A 24949-nucleotide genomic window follows, 5' to 3' on the forward strand; every position below is an offset into this window, starting at 1 on the left:
CCCAGATCTGTTTGCCAAGCCCAATATCTCGCTTACATGTCAACGGCATGCAAAAGTTGGTGGCTTGCCGCGTTGGAGGTTGCAATGCCACTTCACGGTACAGCCTCTATCCGATGGGAGCCCTCCCCACCTCTGTATACTGCAAAGGCTGCATTCAGCCTATCCAAGCTGTATCAGGAGGGTTTCTTCCCTGGAAATCTTTAATCCGGATAAGATGTGAACCGATATGAAGGCTTACCTTGCCGTGTCTGTAAAACCGCGTCAACCATTGGCACGCGCAGCGCCACAGCACTTGCCTAAAATGCCAAGTCTACCTAAAATGCGCTGGTTCAGCCAAGACGAGGGTTTTTGCTGTTGATAGGACGAAAGATGTGGCTTGCATAATGCCCCGACTAACATGGTGTCTGATCTGCGCTTTAGATGTTGTGCCTAAAAACCTAACCGTCTGTGTGTATGGCGCGCACGTGTTACACTCTGACAAATTCGCAGTGCAAAGGCGTGGGTAGTCTCAAAAGACCGAACGAACTCGAGAGTAGCTGTTTGTTTCTTAAATTTCCATTTTGGACCAGACTGAACCAGAGAAAGCGATTGCATCGCCGGGGTGGCGGCCTCGCAGAGTGACAACGGACGAATGAATACCGATTGCCGCCATACAGTAGTAACGCCCCATCCGAAACCCCATCTCTTTCATCTCAAGTGATGCAATAAAGCGCCGAAAAGTGCGTGATTGGGCAATTTCAATCTATCCGCAGATGGTGGATGGCTGTACCCGGAGGGGTTGGGATGTAGCTGCGACACGGGTGTTCAGGTCGCGTTTCGCATCCTGAGGGGGTTTCAGATGAACAGAAGCAAGAAGCCGATGGAAAGGTTCGTCTCAGACTTTTTTTTCGCCGAGTACCGGAATGTTCCGCACGGAAAGTATTTGAATTTCGATGCTGCGTTTCATATTTGACCCAGTATTGGTGGGCTGACCTGGGGTTGACAAGGACCACCTCTCCAGGTAAGGTTCCGACATCCGACATGTGCTTCGATTAAGCATATTCCGTCTCAAGATAAAGAACATCGTTTATTGAGCAGAAAAAAAGGCCGTCTAAGAAATCTCGTGAACTCTGGAAAAAAGAACCACACCATCGTACCGAGAGGCTCGTGCCTCTGCTGCCCCCGCCCAGTGCTAACCATGACACAGGCCAAAACCTACTTATCAGTAATAAATGGTCATGTACAAAATGACTAAACGGTTGGTTAAATCTGCTACCTTATCCATCAAGCTGTATTGTCGAGACAGTACTCACCTGAGGTTTGCTTAAAAAGAAGTCATTCACAGAAGTTGCTGCAGAAGGATATTGAAGAGGCTTATCACTTGGGTTTGAAGTAACACTTAATCCCTTTAATTGAACTGGAAATGACTAAATGAAACTCCAAACTAGCTAATCCCTTCGTTACCGTCACAACTTGAGCCCTTCCAGGGTGACCTAAAGCGAACCTCACAGCCGACTTAAAGACCACCCTTGTGGCCTTTTCAAGCACACTATGCTACCAGCTTAACCGACAATGGCTAGTTGAAAGTTAGTAAAATACCACTTTAAAAGCAGGCTAGGAGTTTGTTCTTACCGATGGTGGCGCCCTGGTTGACGAAGCCTTGGTTCAGAACGGTGATGATCTGAGGCTGCTGGATGAGCTGCAGCTGCTGGAGAGTCTGCAGCTGCTGGACCTGCGAGACGAGGGCAATCTGCTGGGCGAGGGAGATGCTGTTGAGGTTGCCAACGTTGATCTGCTGACCGAGACCAAGCTGACCAATGTTGCTGACCAGCCAGGGGTTGAGAACGCCCTGGTTCAGATTACCGTTCTGCAGCAGCTGGTTGATGAGATCCTGGTTGTTCTGGTTCTGGTTCTGGTTCTGGTTCTGATTGTTGTTCTTGCCATCCTTGTTTTGGTTCTGGTTGTTGTTCTGGTTCTTGCCATCCTTGTTCTGGTTCTGGCCATCCTTGTTCTGGTTCTGACCATCCTTGTTCTGGTTCTGACCATCCTTGTTCTGATTCTGGTTCTTGCCATCCTTGTTCTGGTTCTGGCCGTCCTTGTTCTCGGGCTGCTTGCCGGCCTCAGGAGCAGTACCGTTCTTGGCGGCATCCTGAGCCTCTTCAGCCCGAGCAGTGATGGGAGCAACAGGAAGATCCTCCTCCTCATCCTCGCCATCATCCTCCGGATCAAAGACGCTGGTGGTAGGGACAGTGGCGTCGCGGACCTCGACAGCGGCAGAAACATGGCCGACCTCAGCGGAGCGGCCAACGACAGCGCCAGGAACGGCAGCGGCCGAGACCAGGCTGGCAGTGAGAAGGAGAACAGAGAATGACTTCATTTTGATAGATTTGAAGTAGAAAAACAGCGCTGCTGTGGTATTAAGAGAGTGTTGTGGACGAAAGGCCTTTAAGGAAAGTAATAGTCGCCGGGACAGAAGAGAACAGAGCACAGCTCTTGTTGTAAAGAAAGAATGGGAAGTGGTAGAGAATGGTATTTCAGCGTGCTTGACTGGATAAGTTCTTGTTTTTGGCTTGGGAATTCTGGAGATCATATACTCGCACCGCGATCCTGTTCATGCGGTTTTGACAACTCCTAGGCCCGTGCCCCGATGACAGAACTGGGGAGGCAGTGTTGTCTGAAGCCTCGAATAGGAAACCAATGATGAGGCGCAATTAAAGTATCATATTCGAATCAGCGAGCTATATCGCCTCCTTGAGACCGGATCTGTAGAATTCCAGAGGATGCAAGCCCACCCATCGCTTGGCCAGCTGCCTTGGAAAGGGCGGCAGTGGGATTGGGCTCGTCCATTGTTACATAAGGCTGATGCCGTTCTCGCCCAATTCCTGGGGCAAAATGCCGTACATTGCATCGCTAGCAGTTTCAGGCATCTTGGCGCAAGGAGGCTTTTGGCATTGTCGAGACCAAGGTGGGAAGCCAAGCGTGGCGCGGCAGCACCTCATTGCGGCTAGATTTTAGCATTAGAACTGGACACTGGAGTGTCGCAGGTGGTCTTTGGACGAATCTAAATTTGCCATTCTCGTCTCTTTAGACGTATTAGGCGAACGTTGGCCGGGTTTTTCGGTTTCACACCCGGACTCCGTGTTTCATCCCAGCAGTCAGATCGTCTGGTATTTGTCTGAGCCGACCACTCTGAGCGCTGGTTGGCTACAGGAGGATTCATGCAACGAAAATCGTCGCAAGTATTTGCTAAGATGGGGCACCGCTTTTTAAAGATGTACTCAATCTGTGTAATGATTTGAGAGGCAACGCGCACCCCCATCAGATCAGACCGGATCATCACATAGTATGCCCGATATATCTATCGATTGGAAAAGTAGCGATTCGAAAATTGGAGAAGATTGCATGAGTTGAAAAGAATGGCTACTCATTTAAATGCTCCGTAAAATTACACAGCGCCAAGTATAGCCCGGCCCAGACGTAGAATTGAACACCTCCTCGTCTTATTCGGCACAGGAGGTCGAGCAAGTTCTTCTTCATTCGGAGCACACCAAACCATTCAAAAGCACACTAGTCTCTGAATCCACCCAGAGTTAGAGTGCCGTTTCGTGAGGCTAAGTAACGTGCTGACACTGTTGGCCCCTGGTTGCTGGCCTCGATGACACTCGACGCGGGAATATTTGTCACAGCGCCTCCGCGTCGCATGAGCTTGATCTATCCAGCCGGTAGCATTCCGGAGGCGTTCGGCAATGCCTTGCATCACGTTCGGATTTCAAAATGCAAACTCCAACTGCGGGTGGATCACACATCGTCATTCCTGGTTTGCGCATGTTTTCTCACAAGATGACTTCAACACTACGATTCAAACGTGACAAAGCATGGCTTTGGCAAGCCGCATGGCAGCATGTATATTTGTTTATTTGTGTTTCGGTCTGGATTCGCTCTATGTCGGCGCGATGTGCTGCCGGTAGAGAATCCGAAAAGGTGCCAACGCGAGGGTATATTGTACAGTTGTTTCTTTTTTGTTCCGTCTTATCATGTCGGCCGTCACCTCTCTGCCTTTGGCGAGGAATCGTCGATACTGTGGAAGCCAAGCCATTCCCCTAGCTTTCCACCAGGCTTAGGCACCGGGCATTCTCTCCGTGATTGACTTGACTGCCGCGTCACGTTCTCTGTTGAATTTTGGTTGAAATCGGCAAGTCCGTCTGTGATCTGCGGCGCATCCTTTCGCCTCCATATTCTTCTGCGACCGTTCTCGTCCACTACAACTTCTCCGTCGGCGTATCGGGCTCGTGGCACAGGACAGGGCAGTAAGTGCGGCAACCCAACAACAAAGAAACTGGCGATCAGTGTCGTAGCAAAGAGTGACGAGGTCATTCGAGACCTAGGGTGAAGATGCGGCGGCATTGTGGGGGTTTTGATGCGTCGCGGGCAGTCCGGTTAAAGGATGATTAGGAGGCTGTCGTGAGCGGTCAGCAACGTGGGCAGAGCAGACGCAATGCTATCCATTGAGCGTACCGGATCATAAAATCATGATCTATGGCTTTTCCCGACTTCGAAAAACCAATTGCAAGAGCAAGGGGCAGTTGGTTGGCGTTCGCAGACAATGTGGCGCGTCGGTTTGCTGGCCCGGACTAGAGAAAGCGCTCGAATGATTTCCGGGAAGCAATTCTGACAACCTTAGATTCCTGAGCTCCTGATTGGCTCGGAAGGGACTCTGGCTGTCGGAGCGGAAAATTCTGCCTCCGTCCCGTGGTTTCCTAGTCGCGACGGCGTTATATCGAATTTGGTGGGGCGATGCATGGACAATCGCCAACAAAGTCGGGTGGCCGACGGAGACCAGTGGTTTGTGCGCGAGCAAGGGCAGCCCATCCATCTCGATTCTCGCAGAAACACGACCGCAGTACGCGCAAACAACGACAGCTGCCAGATTCAACAACAAATTTAAACATCATTCAAGCTGTACACTTCGAGATATGCTATAAGACCGCTCGCAACCAGCCCATTGCACCAGGAAAGCGGCCGGCGCGTCCCCACGTGCGACCGCCGCTTAGCCAGCCTATATCATGAGCGATCTCGACAAGTATGTTGTTGCGTGTCGATGAGACAACGAACGTACGACCAGGTTGCTAACGTGAAGTGCCTGCAGAGCTATTGCGCAGTTGCGCGCCTGTCGTCCTATCCCCGAAACCCAAGTCCGAGAGCTCTGCCATCGTGCCAGAGAGTTATTGATCGAGGAAGGAAATGTGGTCACTGTGACTGCGCCAGTGACGGTGCGCAACACCCCAGCCCTCGTGCGGACCATTTGCGACCAAGTTATATCGTACTGACTTGCTATTGCTCTCTAGATATGTGGCGATATTCACGGTCAGTTTCATGACCTGATGGAGCTGTTCCGCGTCGGAGGAGACGTGCCTGACACGAACTACCTCTTCATGGGCGACTTTGTCGACCGTGGTTTCTATTCTCTCGAATCATTTCTTCTTTTGCTTTGTCTCAAAGTTCGATACCCCGACCGCATGACGCTCATTCGCGGAAACCACGAATCGCGCCAAATCACAACCGTCTACGGCTTTTACGATGAATGCCTGCGAAAATACGGCAGCGCCAATGTCTGGCGATACTGCTGCGACGTTTTCGACTACCTCGCTCTGGGTGCTATTGTTCTTGGAGCGTCCAACACACTCTCTGGCCAAGGCGAGCCGGTCGACGATGAGACCGAGATCGAGGTTTGCGACCAGAACGGGTCCATCATTAGTCGCTTTCCACGCCAGCGTGGTCAGGCAAATAGCCAGCAGCGACAAGGCCAGAGCCCGAACGGCGGTGGAAGCAGCGCCAACACCGGAGACAAGACAGGTCCACCCGGTTCCGGCGCCTCTGGCTCCAGTAGCGGAAGTATCGGTAACCCAGCAGGGGCTGTGCTATGCGTGCACGGCGGCTTGAGCCCGCTCATAGACTCAGTGGACAAGATCCGCCTCATTGACCGCAAGCAGGAAGTGCCCCATGAGGGCGCCATGTGCGACTTGCTGTGGTCAGATCCAGACGACATAGACGGATGGGGTCTATCGCCTCGTGGCGCGGGATTCCTTTTTGGCGCTGATATTGTCAAGGTCTTCAATCACCGAAATGATTTGAGTCTCATTGCGCGAGCCCACCAGCTTGTCATGGAAGGCTTCAAGGAAATGTTCGACTCCTCCATTGTCACTGTTTGGTCTGCCCCAAATTACTGCTACCGATGTGGCAATGTTGCGGCCGTCCTTGAGCTGTGCGAGGATGAATCTGGCACCGGCGTCTTTGCGCGAAGCAACGGCGACGTTGGTCGCAGTGATGGTGGCGCCGGCGTCAATGGCCGTGGTTTATTGATGGAGTCTGACAGCCACAATGTGCCCAACAACGGACCTGCAAGGCGCTACCGCGTTTTCCAGGCAGCGCCCCAGGATTCGCGCGGGATGCCGGCGAAGAAACCTGTGGCGGACTACTTTCTCTAGGCCGTATCTGCAGACATTTGGGAGGGCTTTTTTCTGCTGCATTTCGTTGGGAACGGATCAGTTTGTTTGGGAATCAACGACGGCGTTGGCGGTTGTATTGATTATGCCTTTTTATCATTTTCACGCGTCGCACACTTGCAGAAGCTAAGATTTGGGACTCGGCGCAGCATTCTGCGAAAGAAAAGAAGTGATCATTTTTCGGCGTCATGCGTTCGCTATATGCCTTCACACCAGTGAAACGTCAAGTTAGACTGCTATTCCAATATGATGGTTGATATCAAGTAAATGTGCTGGTAAATCGGACTATATACCTCGTCCTCTCCCTCTCTGCATCACGAGCACTACGTGAAAGATCTAAAGTCACCAATAACTAAAGAGTAATATACATTGAGATATACCGTAAGATATGCGCCGTCACCTTTTTCTTTCCGCAATCGTGAAACCCATTTTCGCCACCCATAATCATGTATGCATGTATTCGTCTGCGTGCTGCTTCGGCCATTCCACCCAGGCCTGTAGTATCGAGGTTTTCCATCCGGTCGCGGTCCAGAACTGCTGCCACCAAGTAATCGTTTGCTGCAACAACCAGAGTTCTAGTACTGGGTGTAAAACGTGACTCGAGATTTCGCCAGTATTCGTATTTCGGTATTCTTTTCTTCTTATTCATGAATCGTCGATAATGCCCAACTGTCAAGTTTTGCGGCCCCGAGTCAATGCATGGTGCTTTCTGCAAGCTGCATCGCCTCCGAGCGCGAAGGGCTGTTACCCTGTCCATCCACCGGTAGATCCAGCGCCGTAGCTGCCTTCATTCCCCGTCTGATAGGTGTTTAACGTGCCGTCATATTGCATCTGACCTCTGTCCTGTTGCTGCTGCATCGACTGGGTCATGCCTGGTGTGGGCGCAAGAGAGCCCATTTGCGCTGATTGGTCCATGTACGCTTCCGGTCCTCTGGCTTGATTCCCCATAAACATAGCCGCAGAGTACTGCTGTTGTGGTGGTTGGCTGGGCATGGCGGCCGCCTGAAGTTGCATGCCGCGATTGTGGCCGTATGGAGATTCGGCGGCAATTGCGTCCCAAGGCGCAGAGGAGGAAACTGATGGCGTGCTCGAAATGGAAGAGTCTGACATGACTTGGCTCGTGACGGAGAAGGGAATGTTAGAGTCGAGATTTGCTGGTCGTCGCGAGACCATTGCTTGCTGAAGCGCATGTACAGCCATACCAGGCTCGCCAGTCGCAAAAGTCTGCCCGCGGCTCATATCTGGAGCTCCCGCGACTCCAGCCTGAAGGAAGCGGCTGATGTATTCGTCGCTAAATCCATGCTCGTTGAGGAGTTGTCGCAGCTGTCTGTTTTCTTCAGCAACTCGCCGCGCTGCAACCTGGACTTCTGTTGTCGCCTCTATTCCTTGCAACTCGCATAACCGTAGACGTTGCTCTAACTCCTGCAAATATTCTCTCCTCCTTGCCCTGGAGCGCCGTTGGTTGTCTCGGATCCGAGCTAGGTTGGCCTTTTGCTATAATTATTAGAGAATTGGTTAGCAGCGTCCTCCGCGCCAATAGAAACATTGGTGGAAGCTAGCTTGTAAGTAAGCGAGGCTGACTTACTGCTGGAGTTGACATTTAGCCTGCGGTGTGTATGTTGGGACCACGCTGCGGTCACTGAATGTCACCCAGACACGGCTATTGTCGTTTTTGAGGGGAAACGCAAACTTTGGCGAAAGAGGGGATTTCCAGACTAGGAGAAGAAGTTCTGAGTCTGGAATAGATAGTTTCAAGGAAGGGATCGTCTTTGTTTCGGCGCAACGTCACGCCATCGAAGTACCTGCAAAACCGAGGCTATAATTGTTCCCGTCCAAGACTCAGACAAAAGGAAAGAAGGGCTAATGATTGCGGCAGAATCATAGGAACGGCCTCTTTTAGAATTGAAAGGAGTTTGGCAGCCGCCACCAAAAAAAGAGGGCTGTCCGAGGCAAGCACCCGAGTCAAGGTTCTGTCAAAAGACACGCATGGGAGCAAGCTTCCAGGTAGCGACTGACGGTCATGGGATTGAATAATGGCAACAGTGGAAAAGGTAAAATACAGCCAAAAGCCAAGCCGTCTTGGAAATCTCCTGACCGTCGAGTGCTAATAAGCGGGGGGCGCCGGAACTCTCTGCTCGGTTTGGCCTCTCTGGGCTCAGTGATAGCGCTAGCAAGAATGGAGTGTGGAAAGAGAGAGTATGGCATCCTCCGGCCAAGGCCAAAGACCCCCCTATACATAGGATCTATACGCCGAGACGCAAGACTGGGGCAGAAGCGCCACACTACGGTCTATCATTGCCGCATAACGGTTACATTCCCACGCAGTCGGATTCTCCCCGCTGCATCAACGGGATACTTTACAGTGGGTGTATCAACAGCAAGAAGCTGAACTTTCCGACAGGCCAAGACGATTTCTTTGTGTAAAAAGTTGATAGTATGCTAATTATAACGTCACCTGAATCATGGAGGTACATCGGCGGCGAGTAAGGAGGGGAAAATTAGGACGAATAACAGTGTGGATAGCGGGCGGGTTGGAAGCAACGACTGGCAGCAACGTGGTGCTAGAAAAAAGGTGGACTTGGCCGTGGGGGAGCCATGGCATGAATTTCATCTGCTTTTTTTACCCTATCTGTTCAAGTGATGGGCAAAGGAGCAGCAATGGCTTACCACGCCCGATCTGGGGCCGCAGGCTCTGGTGGTGGCTGGAAAGGCAGCGGGCAGGTGGAATGGGAATGGTTCCATGGGTGGTACGCGAGCAAACAAGAAGCGGGGAGGGGAGACGAGGAAAAGGGGCCTTGTAACCAAGCCATGCAGCCTTGGAGACTGGCCAGGCTTCTCACGGGGCCGGAGTGACATGCGCGGAGCCATGTCTTGTGGATGCCCGTGGTGGGTGTAAGTCAAAACTGCGTTGGCCGTTCTTGCCAGCGGCCGGGGCGTGAGGAGGCTGCTACACGTACACATATACACACGCCACGGAGGACGGAGAACAAGAATGAGACCAGCTTAGAGAATCCAAGTTTGTTGGTTACGGGCTACGGGCTACCGGACGGCGGACCGGTGGGCGGCGGTGGACCACTTTACCAGCTACCTTGGTGTACCTTCATTCCGGCCCTTGCAAATTCGCTAGTTTCCGATAGAGGGCCAAAATTTTCCTTTCTTTTTTTGGCCCGAACTTGCCGGCTAAACTGAGGAAATGAGCCGTCAATCCCAGCAAGTCGTGACATGTCTGCCCAGATCGCCGATTTGGGGAGGGGGGGCAAAATGCCTTCATTTTCTGGGCAGGCGACTTGGTAGTGAAAAATTACTCGTTTTCGCCTCAATCATTCGAGGCACGACTCAGCAAGAGAACAGCACGAGTTTGCGAAAACTCTAGCGTGCGGGAAGCGCAACGGCGGCCCGCTGCTTCACGCCTAGCAGCGAAACCTTAAAAAGGAAAACAGCATTATTCGAACAGGACAAGGCCAAGGCTTCAAGTGCCAGGGTCTAAGTAGGAGAAATTCCAGGCGAGGCATCATAGCATGGAAGAAAAATGGCAAGGACAAGGAGTTTCTCACAAGGGAAAGCCCTCCAACAAAGTGGACAGGGCCTTCGGTCTGCGGACCACTCAGCCGCGCGCCTCGGCTCTCCTGTTGTTGTCTCTCCACTGGGCTAGAGGGAGATGACCTGCATTATTATCCAGCGCATTCGTCGGCACTAGCTGCGTTGGCTCCCCAGCCAAAGAGGGGTAGCAGGGTCGAGTTTGGCGGCGGGGATGTTGGTGGCTTCCTGACGAGGCGCTCTTCGCATTTGCTGCTGCCAGACCGTTGATGAATGCCCGTGTCGAGCACGGTGCATCGTTTTCCGGCTGGTAGGCCACCAGAGCAAGTGCGCTGGCCTGTTCTGCTACCACCCCAACCATCTAGACCGCCATCAGTAGGTGGTGGGGGAGGACAGAGTACCAGTCCCCAGTCAACAGTATTGCAGCGCCGAGACGTTGGCATCACAAGCCAGCAGCATCGCAAGTGGGTTGGTGGAGTTGGGCTACGGGGCTGTCTGGAGCCACGCAGACCACGCCAGGCAGGAGACGGGAGCGGACACACATGCTAGTCGCCCTGATGATACAAAGGGGCTCGGCGGAGGTGCGGATCGGCCAGCCTCGTCTTGTTACATTGCCCAGGGTTTAAACGGTTCCTGCCAGGGAGGTGTTGGCAGGATGGAGCTCAGTTCGCCTCGTCGTGGGTCCTGCGCCGTCGACCAGCATCCCTTGTTATATAACTTGCGAATATCAAACGTATATAGCCTATGTGACGACTCGTCCAGGGTCGTTCGATGGGCGAACGGTGTACATCATGGCTAGTCACGGCACAAGGACATTGCTCGCGAATACTGGCAGAGCGGTAAAGCAAGACAGGTCCAAAATTCCAGGTCTTGAACCATCGCGGTCCTGCGCGAAAGAGATTGCCCATTGCGACAAATCGTGCATGATTATGCATTGATCTCTCGCCCGATCTGACTGGGCTTGACTGTCTAAACAGGCATGCTTGGCGACGAAGCTAACGAGTAGGCAGAGAGCTCAAATCCAGAGTAAGCCATTGGCAGAATTTCGGTGGACTAACAAGTACATAATGATAATGGCACCTGCAGGGGACAATGACCATACGAACAGGGCTATTACGTGGCGCAACTCTATCTCCTCGACTGGCCAGGTTGGAGCAAGGCTCCGCTGAGGAATAACGACTACACGACGATATGGCGTTTCATTTTCTATCTGTTGCTCTCAGCCTTTCCACCCATTGGGCTTGAGCTAGCTTTATCAGGGAATAACCCATCGCGACATCCTTGGCTAGCCAGGCGTCGCTGATGATCTTACTCTTGGCCACAAAAGGACTCACCAAGTGCCTCGTTCCCGCTAACTACAGCAGCAGACCGACTGCCAATTTGGGGCCGTCGCCGGTTGGCCACCAACGCGAGCCACTGATAACCAACGCCAAGTTAGCGCTGGAACGGACCTGGACGCGGCGCTGCTTATTAGTGGCTTGTTGGACTACTGGTTGTGGCCGCGGCGGCCGGTGACATTCCGAGCACCGGCTACTGGGTGTATCTGGAGGTGTGCAGTTCCAGCTCGTCGGGCGACTCCATTCTCCAGGAAAAAAAGATGAAAGGCAATCTTGCTGGAAAACAATATTGCAGGGGGTCCTCCGTCTCCATTGCTATTATTAAACCGGAGCTCGCCATTTGCTCCAACCCGCGGACAGCCTTGCGGGGCTTCTTCACTGGGACGACGTGATGGCGTCGGCTTGCCATGTGCGTGCTGGGCCGAGCTTACTGTTATTGGGGAACGTGTGGCACGATGGCGCTGCCTGCCATGGTGGAAGGTTTTTTTCTTTTTTACCTTCGCTTTTCTTGGCAAATTTTGGCAAATTCGCTGCAGAATTCAGGTGCGTCCAAGTCTAGGTTTGACTAGATCTTCTTTTCTCATCTTGGCGGGACGATGACGGTGTAATGTTACTTTCGAACCCGGCGATGAATAAGGTTTTCAGCGTTGCCACCGTCTCGTGTTTGAATCGAGACATTCTTCATCAACTTTGACTTGAAAACGGCGCCGCAGTATCCCGCCACTCGGCAAACTTGGGTTGGCCGTCGAATCCACGCATGTCCACTGCCAAGGCGCCTCTATTTTTATCTGTTGGCGTCATTGTGCGTGGGAAAAACTTAGAGTCGCCTCATCCCGAGTCATGGTCCAGAAACTCAGCTGTCAACGTAGCGACAGCCGGCCTGCACTCGGCTATCGCGCTAAATCTAATTGCTGGCCACCCCAGGTGGCTGTCGGAGTATTTACTAACCGTCAAGTACCTGGATGGGCATGAAATGGAGCGTGCATGGATTAATATGTGCCGGGTGTATGGAAATGTGAGGGACGATCATCCGAGTTTGCCGCATCTCGTCCGATGTTAAAACGCTGGGGAAATAATGGCGTCGGAGCTGTGACATTGTCGCGCGAACTCAGCTCGAGTAACCAGTGCAGAAATCTAGCGAGCGACCTTATTATCATCTGTCTTGCCGTGCTATTGAAGAAAGATTTCTACTAGGCGATCAAATGATGGTGTCCGGATCGGCAATTCAATCCGAGAGCCCTATTTTGTGGCGCTGCTCTCCAGGGGACCGAGGCTAAACGTCTACTGGTGCGTACGGAGCAGTGACACAATACAGTATATATCCAAGACAAAGCTGTCGCGTGGCATATATCTGACGGTACTCCGTATTCGTAGAATCGTTGGACATTGTGCTCTGTGCTCACTTTGCTTACTGAAGCCGCCGTACCACCTACTCACCCACTGTACTAGTATCAACTATGCCCTGCTGCTCACCCCTGTGGGTTGAGTATTTCCTGCGTCCCTTTCCCTGTTTTTGTTTTCCTTCAGACAGGCATAGCTGGCAGTGAGTGCCGTGGCAGCCACAGCCACAGTCTCCTGACAGCCGCAGCTAGGCCCAATACTTGTCAATGGCGAATTGAGGACGCACTTAGAGGAAAGAAAAAAATTGGGACACACAGAAGCTCAGCAAGTCTCCAAATGATGCCGATGCTACTTTCCGTAATATACGGTTCTGTTACAGGCGTATGCGCCCCTTGCGACATCATAACTCCCGGTCAGCTTGGCGGCTTGCCTTTGTTGAGAATCAGCTCGTGTCTCGCTACGTCATAATTTCCATCCCCAGTGCAAGCAAACAAGGTTGCTGTCAACCACGCGCCTGAAATAGCAGTGTAGTGGCACCAGTAGCAGCAATGAGTACACGGCTGTCATGCACGAGCCTTGCTCGTGTCGCATGCCTACTGGGTGATCCTGGGCAAGGACTAGGCAGAGTTTCACAGCTCCCTCCTTTTCTGTCATTGCAAAGAATCATTCTCATCCAACATACACATTTTATTTTAATTGTCGCGCAAGCTTGCATTCATCTAATAATACATTTACACACGTCAAAATGCCTTCCTTCAAGTCAACTTTTGCGACTTTCGCCTTTCTGGCGGCCGTCAACGCCAAGACCGTCACGATCACTGCCAAAAGCGACAACCGCTTCGACCCTGATTCGACCACGGCTGACAAGGGCGACGTTCTCGAGTTTCAATTTGAGGGTTCCAAGCACAGTGTCGTGGCTGGCGACTACCAATACGCGTGCTCTCCTGTCCAGATCGGCACTGGATTCTTCTCTGGCTTTGTCGATGGCGATAGCGTACGTTGAGCTGCACTCGTGATTGTGTGCCCTGCAGGTGCATCGCTGCTAACATTTTGGTACTTACAGAACAAAGTCTTCCGTGTTGAAGTCAACAACACCGACCCTCTGGCTTTCTATTCCTCGCAAGGTACAGAATGCGCCTCTGGTATGGTCGGCATTGTCAACCCCAGCGGCGACAAGACCCTAGACGACTACAGGAGCCGGGCCAGCAAGCTGTCCACGGGAGTCAGTCCTGGCAATGCCACGTTTGGTGGTGAATTGGCCGACAAGGGTGGCTCCGACAAGGACGATCAAGACAACAAGAAGGGTGGCACAGATGACAAGAAAAACTCGGCCGGCACACTCCAGGTCTCGACAGTGGCCCTTTCGAGCGTCTTCGGTGCTGTTCTGTACATGCTTTGAGGTAATGGTATAATAGTTCTTCTGTTTGGTCCTGCTTTTAGCCGAGGAGAGTATTCTCCGATATAGTGTTAATCACAGTCACGGCGTGCCTCTCGGCGCAAATAGTGATACCTTGAACATTATTAGTCTATTACGCCTCTTTGTGACTGTATAGCCTCCAGGCGTGACTCAACTGTCGCCCCATTGAATCGAGGAGAAATTTGAGCCCCTCGTGTGGATGAAGCAAGGTTTTGAATAGATGTACCGAAAAGAAAACAAGTGCTTACGTATCTTTAAAAAAAGATGTTCTCCAATATGACTTTGTCCGGGTGACTCACGTAACTGGGTGACGACACCACCAACGGCGCTAGCCACGACCGTCCACTGGAAGGCTCGCTGAAGCGGTCGCCCCTCTTGCTATAAACCAACCCCGCGAATTATAAAGAGCTGATGGTGATTGCAAAGAGTTGAGACGACTAGGCTTCCTTACTTCCAAACATTCGGCCATGTCCCCTTCTCATTCGACAAGCCCCCGAGCGCGCCTTCGTGACGTCGTACCGTCTGTCTTCTTGGGCTCATGGTCGCCGGGACCAAAGAATGGCATTACAGACGTGCCTGGCGTCCGCGTTCATACACAATCCATTCACTCGGAGGACGGCAACGTGAACACGGGAGTAACCACCATCATTCCGCGTGATGAATGGTTTTCGAAGGCTTGTCACGCAGGAGTGTTTCGTTTCAATGGCTCTGGCGAGATGACGGGCACCCATTGGATCGAGGAAACCGGCCTCCTACATTCACCAATAATTCTCACCAACAGTTTTGCCGTGGGCCCGGCGTATACTGGAATATACAAGTATGCATTGAAAAATCATACTGGCGAGGATGGCGAGGTGGGCTGGTTTCTCCTTCCCGTCGTCGGCGAGACCTTTGACGGCTACCTCAACGACTTGAGTGTCTTTGCTGTCACGCCTGAGCACATTGTCGAGGGCTTGGAAAACGCAAGCAGCGATCCTGTGAAAGAGGGCAACACTGGCGGCGGAACCGGGATGGTTTGCCAAGGCTTCAAGGGCGGTACCGGTACCAGCAGTCGCGTCGTTCCCGCCGCCGTGGAGGGCAAAAGTTACACCATCGCGGCCCTGGTACAGGCCAACTACGGCCGGCAGCAGCATCTTCGTGTCTCGGGCGTCCCTGTGGGACGCATCATTGCGGATGAGACGGCAAAAAAGGCAGCCGAAACCGAAACAGAAGTGCCCAGAAACGAAGCCGACGAGTCCAAGGAAACAAAAGATGGCTCTATCATCGTCATCATTGCGACAGATGCACCACTGCACCCGACCCAGCTCCAGCGTATCGCAAAGCGCGCCACTGTAGGGCTTGCGCGAGTGGGAGGCTATGCGCATAACCCGTCTGGCGACATCTTTATGGCCTTCTCAACGGCCAACGAAATTCCTGTGCAGACTGTCAATTCCAACGTGCGCAAGGTTGACCCTTTCAAGCTGGGTTTGCACAATATCGACACGGCCGATAACCAAACCATCAATGCTCTTTTTGAGGCGACAGCGGATGCAACGGAGGAGGCCATTTATAACGCGCTTTGCAGCGCGGAGACTTTAACTGGCAATAGAGGCCATCGCATCGAGGCGCTGCCGTTGGATCAATTAAAGGAGATCATGGACAAGTACCACTATTCAGGATAGCTAGGGACTGAGCCCTGACAAAGTAAATGTTACTGATTAAGGTTATTGCTGTATGCAAGTCTATGAACTCTCTTACTGAAAAACAAATGACCGTTTCATCAAACGTTTTATGCAAAAACCGTGCAACCGGGGTCTCGGGTAGCCTCTACAAGCCATGACGTGGACCCCCCGTTCCAGCGACCGGCCTCTTGAACCACGGCCCGGCTTCTTCCAACTCCACCCACGAAAATAAGCCGATTCCCGAGATATCGACAGTCCGCGACCACATCCGCGTCAACTATGCACTGAACTGACCCGAATACACGAAGCGACCTCGTACAGCAGCTATACGACACGAAGCATGCGGGGTAGCACGGCAGCCGCGGTGCCCTTGCGGCGGCTGCAGACCTCGGCCAAATGCGCTCGCAGTGGCACCGCAAACCAGGCTCGCGGCTCGACTCAGACTCTGCGCGGCGCGCGCTTCGCTTCGTCTGCGTCGCTATCGAGACAAATCCCGATCAAGAATGCCCGGAAATACTCACAGGTGCATTTGGCCCGGCCTCGTGGCGCCTTTGTGCAGCTCCGATCCCTCGCGACAGAGGCTGGCGCCAAAGCCGACGGTGGCGGACCGTTGGCCGAGTACGATCGGCGGGTCGAGGCGGGCGAACTGCGGAACGACGAACATCAAAGAGGTAACATCTACAACGAATTTCGAGAGCCTTTTCGCTCCGTGGTGGTCGAGCTGGCTGACCCAGCAAACAAACAGGAATCATCGAAAGCCTACAGCATCTCTACAATGAACTACGCGACTACAACGCACCCCCGGTCGTACACCCAAACCTGGACTCGCTAAAACCCAAAAAGTCTGTGCTCTCGTCGCTATTCGGAGGCGGACCGAAAAAGGGAGAGGCTGCCATCGGGCAAATACCACACAACCTTCCCCGCGGACTGTACCTCTTTGGCGACGTCGGCAGCGGCAAGACGATGCTGATGAACCTTTTTCACGACACTCTGCCCGCTTCTGTTAAAAGCAAAACGAGGATACACTTTCACAATTTCATGCAAGATGTACATAAACGACTACACAAGATGAAGATGGAGCATGGTATTGACATTGATGCCGTCCCTTTTGTCGCCGCAGACATTGCCGAGCAGGGCAACGTTTTGTGCTTTGACGAGTTTCAATGTACCGATGTCGCCGACGCCATGATTCTAAGAAGGTATAGTGCCAATGCTGTTGCTGCTACATTTGGTGCTTCGTATGCTGACGGGTAGTCAGGCTGCTGGAGGCCCTCATGTCACATGGCGTTGTCATGGTTACAACGTCAAACAGACACCCAGACGAGCTGTACAAGAACGGGATTCAGAGAGAATCCTTTATTCCGGCCATCAAACTACTCAAGACACGACTGCACGTCATCAATCTAGACTCACCAACCGATTATCGCAAGATCCCCCGGCCGGCATCGGGAGTGTACCACACACCGTTGGACAAGCACGCCAACTCGCACGCGGACAAGTGGTTCCGCTTCCTCGGCGACACGGAGCACTTTGCGCCTCACCCGGAGACGCAAAAGGTCTGGGGCCGCGAGATTTACGTGCCGCGCGTCAGCGGCCGCTGCGCCTGGTTCACCTTTGACGAGCTGATCCGGCAGCCAAAGTCGGCGGCCGACTACCTGGAGCTGGTGCGGTGCTACGACGCCTTCATCGTCACCGACGTCCCGGGCATGACGATTCGCGAGCGCGACCTCGCGCGCCGCTTCATCACGTTCATCGACGCCGTCTACGAGGGCAACGCCAAGCTGGTCCTGACCACGGAGAAGCCCCTGGGCGAGCTGTTTGTGTCGAGAGACGAGATTGCCGAGAACCTGCTCGCGTCGTCGAGCGGCTCCGGCTCGGGTCCGGGCTCGGCGCCTCCGAGGAAGACGGCCGCCTCGGCGGCCAAGCAGTCCAACGATGTCGACTCGGTGGTGGACGAGATGATGGCCGACGTCGACACCAGCGTCGAGAAGCTCAAGTCGTCCAACCTGTTCTCGGGCGAGGAGGAGGCGTTTGCCTTTGCGCGGGCGCTGAGCAGGCTCAGCCACATGGAGAGCAAGGAATGGGTCGAGCGCGGCATGGGCCTGGAGAGCAAAGGCGGCAAGGAGGACAAGGACAACTGGACACGCACGCGAAGCCGACAAATGGAGGACTCCATGTAACATGGTCTGGCCGAAGGGAACTCGAAGGAGACGTCAGCTCAACAATCTTTGCATATTCCTTTTCTTTTGCATTACGTGGACATGCATTTTTGACGGACGAAGCCGAGATATAGTATCGGCGGAGCGCGCATATCTATAGCATGTCCTTCATATAGACCGTCATTTAGAAGCGCACATGAGTCAGGCGGAATACCCGAGGGCTGTTGAAATACATCAAACTTGTCAAGACAATTACATTCTATTTGTACTGATGATACTCGTAGTAGCGGTTCTCTCGTAGTCTTCCAGCCATGCGCTGCAGGATTGGCGGAGAGCGCGAGAAGCCTTCATGCTATGGCAATATGTCTCCACGGCTGCATCTGCCAGACACAAGATACTGCAACGTATTAACGGGTCGCCTAAATCATGATCATTCTTTCTACGGATACGAAGCACGTTTGTACTACCAACAAGGATAACGCGCGACGGGACAACGTGCCGGCTGATCTGGGACAGCTCTACTCTCAGCGACCAAAAAAAAAAAAGCAAAACGCGGACAAGCTCCAAGACTTGCCAATCGTCGCATTAGAAATAAACAGGGCCACTCTAGACGCGTGCGCACTCGTACAAGAGGCCGCAGGTTGGCCAGGACGAGGCGCCGTTTGGCCCTCGGGCTATTTCACCCATGCGACGGACGACGGATTGCGCCTCGTGGCAGCGCACAGGGCATTTTCGTTAATTTGGTGCAAAGTAGGAAACGAAACAATGACAGGCGGGCGTCTTGCAAAATAAACTTCACAAAGTCTGACCGCGCCATGCGAGACAACGGGCTGTCCTGAGACAGCTATCGGACGGGTGTGAAGCCGCCGTGGGTGCCAACCAGTATGTACGTGTGTGTGTGCGCAGCGCTCGGATCGCGAACCAAGAGTGCTAGAACAACCAGAAAGCAACCTGCTGCGTTGAACGAGGCGCGAAAGTGGCGCGACGTCTTTTTCTGTCGTCCTCGTTGACAGTTCGTCTTCTAATTGACATTCATGCATCAAGCGAGCAATGACACGAGGCGACCGCAGCGCGGAACTGTGCGCTTTTTTCTTCATCAACGGCTGCCACCGAGCGCAAATGCAGTGGGCATGCCTTGCTATATTCTATTCATATATTGCGTGAGGCGTAACGGGTGGCGTAGGTGAGGTTGGAGCCTCTTATTACAGGGGACAAGCCGTGTATGAGCTTGCCTCCCAGGCTTGCTATTTTCTTCGTCTCTGCCTCAACACTGTATGCTGGGTCAAAATCACCATCAACTATTTACCAGGCCTGCGCTCAACTTACAGGGCAACGCATGTTCGCTCATCTCCGCCAGGTACCAACACGCTGGTCGCCAGGCGGGACTATCTCCATACGGCAATCATCGACGGGTACCGAGCTTGCCCTTTTCTGCGTTAGCTTAGTAGACCGCCCTTGCGCCGTCGATGTGAAAGCTACCATGACAGTAGGAAAAGGCGCCAGGGCTTGCGTTTCAGGGCCCTGCTAGTAGATGAACAGGTTGTGTGGGGAACAGCCATCACAGGCACACAGTTGACAGGCCACAGCAGCTCGCTGAAGAGCGCGGACGATGAATGGGCGCCAGTGTTTCGATTTGTTCGTGTGGAAACGTTTGCCATTGTAATTTGGCCTGTGCTTACAGGAAAGAGATGTTTCGGTGGTATTCGGGCGTAAATTGTCACTCATCCGCTGTCTGGCCGTTGAGGTGTGGAGGCGAGGGCAAGAGCGGATGGGATGCGTGATGAAGAGGACAGCACATTTGTCGTCACAGCACTGGGAGCCAATATTGACGCGTGGCTGCGGAGAGCTGCAGAGAGCTGCGGAGAGCTGCGGAAGGATTGCTCGAATGTTGGGCAAAAGGACCACCCGAGGAGGAAGGTGACCGAGGGCAGAAACCAAGCTTTTTAAAGTTGCTTGGCACATGGATAAAAAACCGCAATCCCGTATTTAGCAGTTGAGAATACGGGCTTTATTTCTGGACTCCCTGGAAATTGAGTTGCAAACCGATAGAACGGCGCAGCAGTGAAGCCACCGAGTAGATGGTTCGCCTTGGCAACATCCGAGGATTCAATCCTTGTCCGGAGAATAGGCGATCTGTAGTTTTCCAGCCGGGGCAGTTTCTACCAGTACCATTCAGTACAGAGTCAAGAGTCTGTTTCTTGCACATGGATGTCCTGTAGATGGCCGAGGCTGCGTGCCTGTGTTGTATTGAGTGATCGACAAGCGCCACCGGGCACCAAAGTACTTGTATTACCCGCACTGCACTCAGTGTGCACTAGGAGAGGTGCAGCTCAGTATGACGACGATGTGCAGTCTTATTCTTCTTCGATTGACGGGTGTAAATAAGTCGTTTGCTTTTGTGTTCTAGCGAGTATCCAGACGTAGGGCAGAAATCGGCACACGAGCTCCCTGCTAGTAGGAAAAGACGAGGGGGAGAAGACTGCCGAAGCGCACAGATGGCATCTTGGACAATTGAAAGCGACGTCAGCCAAGGGGTCCAAAAATGCCAGACAATTCATTGTTCTTTTATTAGCGCGGGTGTGATTGCCGGGAGAGGGAGAGGGGGAGGCGAGGGGATGACGGATGATTTGTGCACGAATGCAAGCACAATCACATCCATAAAATAAAATCAAAATACGCTCCCTTTATTGGCCGAGGGAGGGGAGGACAGTGCCGTCGGTGCCTGGCTAGCAGGAGCAGCAGCCAATCGCAGCGAGCGTGTGCCTGCAATAGCGGGAGCAGCGCTAGCCGTACCAGTAGGCCCATAGCGCTGTGGTACCTGATGCCAGGGGTTTGTTCTTTGTGCCCAAGCCCCAAGCCCAGGTAAAAGCCAAGCAACAAGCCCCCTGGGGTGCGCTGGATGACTGCATTCATGTGGCAGAGCCGGTCCGTACGAGTCCCGTGCGTGGCCATTCACAAAGCTGGTTGCCCTGGCCCTGGCGAAGATCACCATCTGGCTGCGAGCGTGTTGCTGGAGTTGCCGCCGAGATCTGCACTAAAACAAAGTCGTTTGCACAAATGAGCTTACACAAATATATTATGTTTATAGCGATGTTTATACTAAAATGAAACAAGTATCGTCTAATTGTGCACACATCTATTTAGACATGGTTCTTTTCCTAACTTCTGGTCTGCCTGCCTGGACGCAAGGTTCGCGTGCACAGACGTCGGCTGCCCTGTCCCGTGATGAAGGCCATCAGGCCCCGTCCGTACAATGCACAGGCAACAGGTTGGTTGGCAGAAATTGTACAAAGCTGGTGGTAGGCAGAATATGCAGGGCGAGCTAGCAACTGCAGTAGCGATGCTAAATTTATGAAGAGGTGCACTGGCAAACTGGCTGGTGCACAACCGGGAACAAGACAGGGATTGGCCGACGGCAACGGATAATGGCCTCGCTCCTGTTATCCACCCATCCACACCATCCTGGGCCCTGGCCTCTTGACCCTCACCAACCCTGTCCTCGAGATCAGACAGAGCAGAGCCGTGAGAGCAAAGCAAATCCAGGGCCTCACTGGCTGCCACCAACGACTTCCATTATCCCAGCAATTAGGTCATTCTGTGTGCCCCCGGCTCCTACTAGCCAGTCAACCAGTCCAGCACCCACCCAACCCGACCAGGGCCTTTTCTTCCCTCCCTTCCCGCCCTTCCTCCACCATCGTCCTTCCCCATTTGCATGGCTCTCTGTCTCTAGCCCTTCTGCGCCGATTCTTCCTCTCCTTGTTAATTCTCATCAATCTTTTCGCCTCGAGCTGGTGCGCGCGTGCGTGTTCTTCTCACTCTTTTTACTCTGCTCGTGTGCTGCGCGCCAACTCTTTCCATTCCTTTTCCAACGACCCCGTTCCAAACGTTCTTTTATTTTCCTCGACCCACGCGCGATACCCGACCGACGACCTCGCTTCAGTCACTTCTCACCACTAAAACAAAGCAACCCAAATTCCGCCCTTCCTTCGGACGCTTTTTTTCTGCCTGTGCCCGCCTGCAATCGTCGTGATCTAAGACATTGGTAGCCAAATCAACAACACGCTTTTGAGCTTTTCGATAGTCTACCAATAATCGCATACATTCTTTCTCCCTCAGCCTCCACCGACAGCATTCCAGTCCGCCGGCGCGCGACCAGCCTCTTCCGCCGACCACCAAAATAACTACACACCGGCCAGACTTTGCTGTTGATTTTCCCAAGGATCGACTGACCTCTTACTTCTTTTCCTCTCTGCAACTCATCTTCTCCCGCCTTCACACCGCGATAGACTGCAGACGCCAAGATGGGCCACGCTCACCTACACCAGCAGCAGCACCAGAAGCGCGACTTTTGGGACAATGTCGGTAGCCTCGTCGATGAGCTCCCGAAGTCGCAATTTGGCGACAAAATCCAAAGAGGTAAGCCACTCGCCGCGTCATCTGCAACTGGATCGCGTGTTGCACGGCCTATGCTCTTTACAGGAGCTACCTCTTGACCAACGAGACTAATAGCGTCTGCAGCCGAAACATATGTCCGCACAGTCTACAAGACAATGTCGCCTACCTTCACTGGCGAAATTGGCGGCTATTCAACGCAGGGTGAGGATAGCCCGCAGCAGACTGAGCAGCCTGCCGCTACCAGCAACGAACCGGCAACTCAAACCCCAGCCGCGGCATCTGCCCAGGACCCCGAGCCCACTACCAGCGACGCGCCCAACTCAATTACTTCTGTCGAGGCTACCTCTCTTGGCTCTACTTTAGCAGTCGCCGAACCGTCGAGCACTCCGGCGACTCACGAGACCAAAATGTCGAGCTCCCTTTCACTGCCAGCACCCACATCGACAGCCGCGGGTTCCACAGCCGCACCATCCAGCAGCAGTTCCGCCGATCAAGGCACCAGCCCTGGCGCCAAGGCGGGTATTGCTTTTGGTGTTCTCGGCGGTGTCTTGCTTGTTGGCCTGATTGTCTTCATGATCTTCAAGCGCCGCAAGAGAGCTGTCCAGCGACTCAGTGGCGACAACGAAAAGCTCAACGTTGGAGGTGATAACCTCGCCCGTATGCCCAGCCGCTCTGATCCCAGGGCCCCTCGCATCAGCCTTCGCCCTGTTACACAGTTCCTGCCTAACTGGAACCTCGACAAAAACGCACCGCGTGGTGCCGCTAACCTCGCCCCGGCGGCCGCCAACCAGTGGGATCGCCCCGGAACCAGCCAGAGCAACCACCCTAATAACCCCTTTGGCAGCGGTGCTGAGCGCATCAACAACCCCGATGGCCCTGCTCGCGACCCATTCACTGCGAATGGCCCTATCGTTGGTGCTGCTGCTGCTGGGGCCGTTGGCGCCGCAGCTCTCACCAGAAAGACATCCATGCGCAAGGCGAACCAGAGAGACCTTGACCTGACTGTTCCTGGTACTCTCGATACCGTTCCTCCCAGTCCTGCCGGCACCGAATTCAGCACTTCTTCGATGCCCGTTGGTGCTCCCCACCCTCCTTCCCAGAGCGCGGCCGCCATTGCCGCTGCTGGCGGCCCTCCTAGCTCTGCTGTCCACCGAGTCCAGCTCGACTTCAAGCCTACTCTCGAAGATGAGATGGAGCTCAACGCCGGCGACCTGGTTCGTCTCCTCCACGAATACGATGATGGCTGGGCTCTCTGCATTCGTCTCGACCGATCGCAGCAGGGTGTTGTTCCCCGCACCTGCTTGTCTACTCGTCCGGTAAAGCCCCGGCCTCCTCAGGGTGCGGCTCGACCTGGACCTCCCATCAACCCCCAGGGCGGCTACCCTCGCGGCCCCAACCCACCTGGCCGCCCAATGACTCCCCAGGGAAGACCAATGACCCCTCAGGGCCGCCCCATGACTCCCCAGGGCCAGCGTCCCCCGCAAGGCATGGGCCCCAGACCCGTTGGACCGATGAGCCCAGGAACTCGCCCTCAGTCTCCCGGACCTCGCCCCCAGTCTCCTGGGCCTCGCCAACAAGGACCTCCAGGCGGTCGTCCGCAGAGCCCCAACGGCATGAGCCCCCGTCCGACGGGAGCTCCCGGCCCCAGTCCGATGAATCCAGCACCTTCATCTCCGAACCAAGCTCCTCAGAGGAAACCAGTCCCCGGTCAGGCATACTGAGAATGCTCAACACGACGTCGGCTTCTGATTAGCGTGTTTCGACTTGATTCGGCTGTTTGGAGCACTAGGCGATTTATGGGAATATATAAAAGGTCCGGCGTTGCAGTCTTTTCTCTCTCTTCCTTTATGTCTGAAGCAGGGCACTCCCTATAGGATGTCGACTCGGAGTCTAGGACGACCTTCTTTGCGATCTCCTCTTGGAATTTTCAATTGCATGTCTTTATAGTCATTTAGCTTTATCATCTTGGCCACGATTGGTACCATGATGTCGACATTCAGGTTTGCAGTTGCAACTGTTGAGCCATCGGCACTTTAACCACTGCACATGTGTGCATACCAGGCAACACTTATGTATCTACCTTTTTTTCTGACTCTCTCTTATCATCTACTTTTTTTTCCACGGTTGTTTGTACTCTATTTGATTTCTCTGGTTCAGCGGGAGTAGCGGCAAGGTATGTGGAGGATAATGTGGGCGGAGGTGCGGGCAATGAAAGTCTCATGCGGAAGAAGGCAGTAGGTAGCAGCCCACACGAATTGATAGGAATGAGAACAATATCTAGTTTCTAAAGTTTGCACTTACTTTTTTTCTCATTGCTTGCTTTTGTTTCAGGCTTTATTTATGGTCTCGCTGCGCCGCGTCTAGCTGTTTGACACTGGCGGTTGGCCACTTGGCGTTTGCACCTCAGCGCGATTTCACTTACACCACGACCCAGCCAGCCTGCCACCTGTCAGGCCGATGACAGCGCGTTTGCATAAGTCTGTCTCTCACCACTCAAGAATCCGATTTGGCTGGATGTATCGAAAATCCTCCATCAAAGACTCTTCTTACTGCTTCTTCATCGCTTTCGAGAACTCCTCGATCTGCCATCTAACCTTCGGTTTTGCCTCTTCCACCCGTC

General features: G+C 53.4%; 8 protein-coding genes across 8 annotated transcripts; 5 read left to right on the plus strand and 3 right to left on the minus strand.

Annotated features, from left to right (window-relative positions):
- Positions 1 to 1541: 1541 nt before the first annotated feature.
- Positions 1542 to 2356, minus strand: LMH87_006361 (uncharacterized protein; the record flags this gene model as incomplete). Its single annotated transcript, XM_056204237.1, has 2 exons — positions 1542 to 1555; positions 1612 to 2356. The coding sequence occupies 2 exons, from the start codon at positions 2354 to 2356 to the stop codon at positions 1542 to 1544; spliced, it is 759 nt and encodes a 252-aa protein (XP_056059614.1).
- A 2686-nt stretch (positions 2357 to 5042) lies between these two features.
- Positions 5043 to 6464, plus strand: LMH87_006362 (uncharacterized protein; the record flags this gene model as incomplete). Its single annotated transcript, XM_056204239.1, has 3 exons — positions 5043 to 5059; positions 5126 to 5249; positions 5325 to 6464. 3 exons carry the CDS (start codon positions 5043 to 5045, stop codon positions 6462 to 6464), a joined length of 1281 nt encoding a protein of 426 aa, XP_056059615.1.
- A 762-nt stretch (positions 6465 to 7226) lies between these two features.
- On the minus strand, positions 7227 to 8082 carry LMH87_006363 (uncharacterized protein; the record flags this gene model as incomplete). Its single annotated transcript, XM_056204240.1, has 2 exons — positions 7227 to 7976; positions 8068 to 8082. The coding sequence occupies 2 exons, from the start codon at positions 8080 to 8082 to the stop codon at positions 7227 to 7229; spliced, it is 765 nt and encodes a 254-aa protein (XP_056059616.1).
- A 5360-nt stretch (positions 8083 to 13442) lies between these two features.
- LMH87_006364 (uncharacterized protein) lies at positions 13443 to 14096 on the plus strand (the record flags this gene model as incomplete). The annotated part of the gene is made up of 2 exons (XM_056204241.1): positions 13443 to 13691; positions 13761 to 14096. 2 exons carry the CDS (start codon positions 13443 to 13445, stop codon positions 14094 to 14096), a joined length of 585 nt encoding a protein of 194 aa, XP_056059617.1.
- Positions 14097 to 14581: 485 nt separating this feature from the next.
- LMH87_006365 (uncharacterized protein) lies at positions 14582 to 15775 on the plus strand (the record flags this gene model as incomplete). Its single annotated transcript, XM_056204242.1, has 1 exon — positions 14582 to 15775. One exon carries the CDS (start codon positions 14582 to 14584, stop codon positions 15773 to 15775), a length of 1194 nt encoding a protein of 397 aa, XP_056059618.1.
- Positions 15776 to 16115: 340 nt separating this feature from the next.
- On the plus strand, positions 16116 to 17955 carry LMH87_006366 (uncharacterized protein; the record flags this gene model as incomplete). Its single annotated transcript, XM_056204243.1, has 3 exons — positions 16116 to 16446; positions 16521 to 16974; positions 17034 to 17955. The coding sequence occupies 3 exons, from the start codon at positions 16116 to 16118 to the stop codon at positions 17953 to 17955; spliced, it is 1707 nt and encodes a 568-aa protein (XP_056059619.1).
- Positions 17956 to 19083: 1128 nt separating this feature from the next.
- Positions 19084 to 19659, minus strand: LMH87_006367 (uncharacterized protein; the record flags this gene model as incomplete). Its single annotated transcript, XM_056204244.1, has 4 exons — positions 19084 to 19204; positions 19261 to 19302; positions 19351 to 19360; positions 19614 to 19659. The coding sequence occupies 4 exons, from the start codon at positions 19657 to 19659 to the stop codon at positions 19084 to 19086; spliced, it is 219 nt and encodes a 72-aa protein (XP_056059620.1).
- A 2576-nt stretch (positions 19660 to 22235) lies between these two features.
- Positions 22236 to 24050, plus strand: LMH87_006368 (uncharacterized protein; the record flags this gene model as incomplete). The annotated part of the gene is made up of 2 exons (XM_056204245.1): positions 22236 to 22350; positions 22453 to 24050. 2 exons carry the CDS (start codon positions 22236 to 22238, stop codon positions 24048 to 24050), a joined length of 1713 nt encoding a protein of 570 aa, XP_056059621.1.
- Positions 24051 to 24949: the final 899 nt, after the last annotated feature.

Source organism: Akanthomyces muscarius, chromosome 1 (genome assembly GCF_028009165.1).
Source record: "Akanthomyces muscarius strain Ve6 chromosome 1, whole genome shotgun sequence".
NCBI classification, from domain to species: Eukaryota; Fungi; Ascomycota; class Sordariomycetes; order Hypocreales; family Cordycipitaceae; genus Akanthomyces; species Akanthomyces muscarius.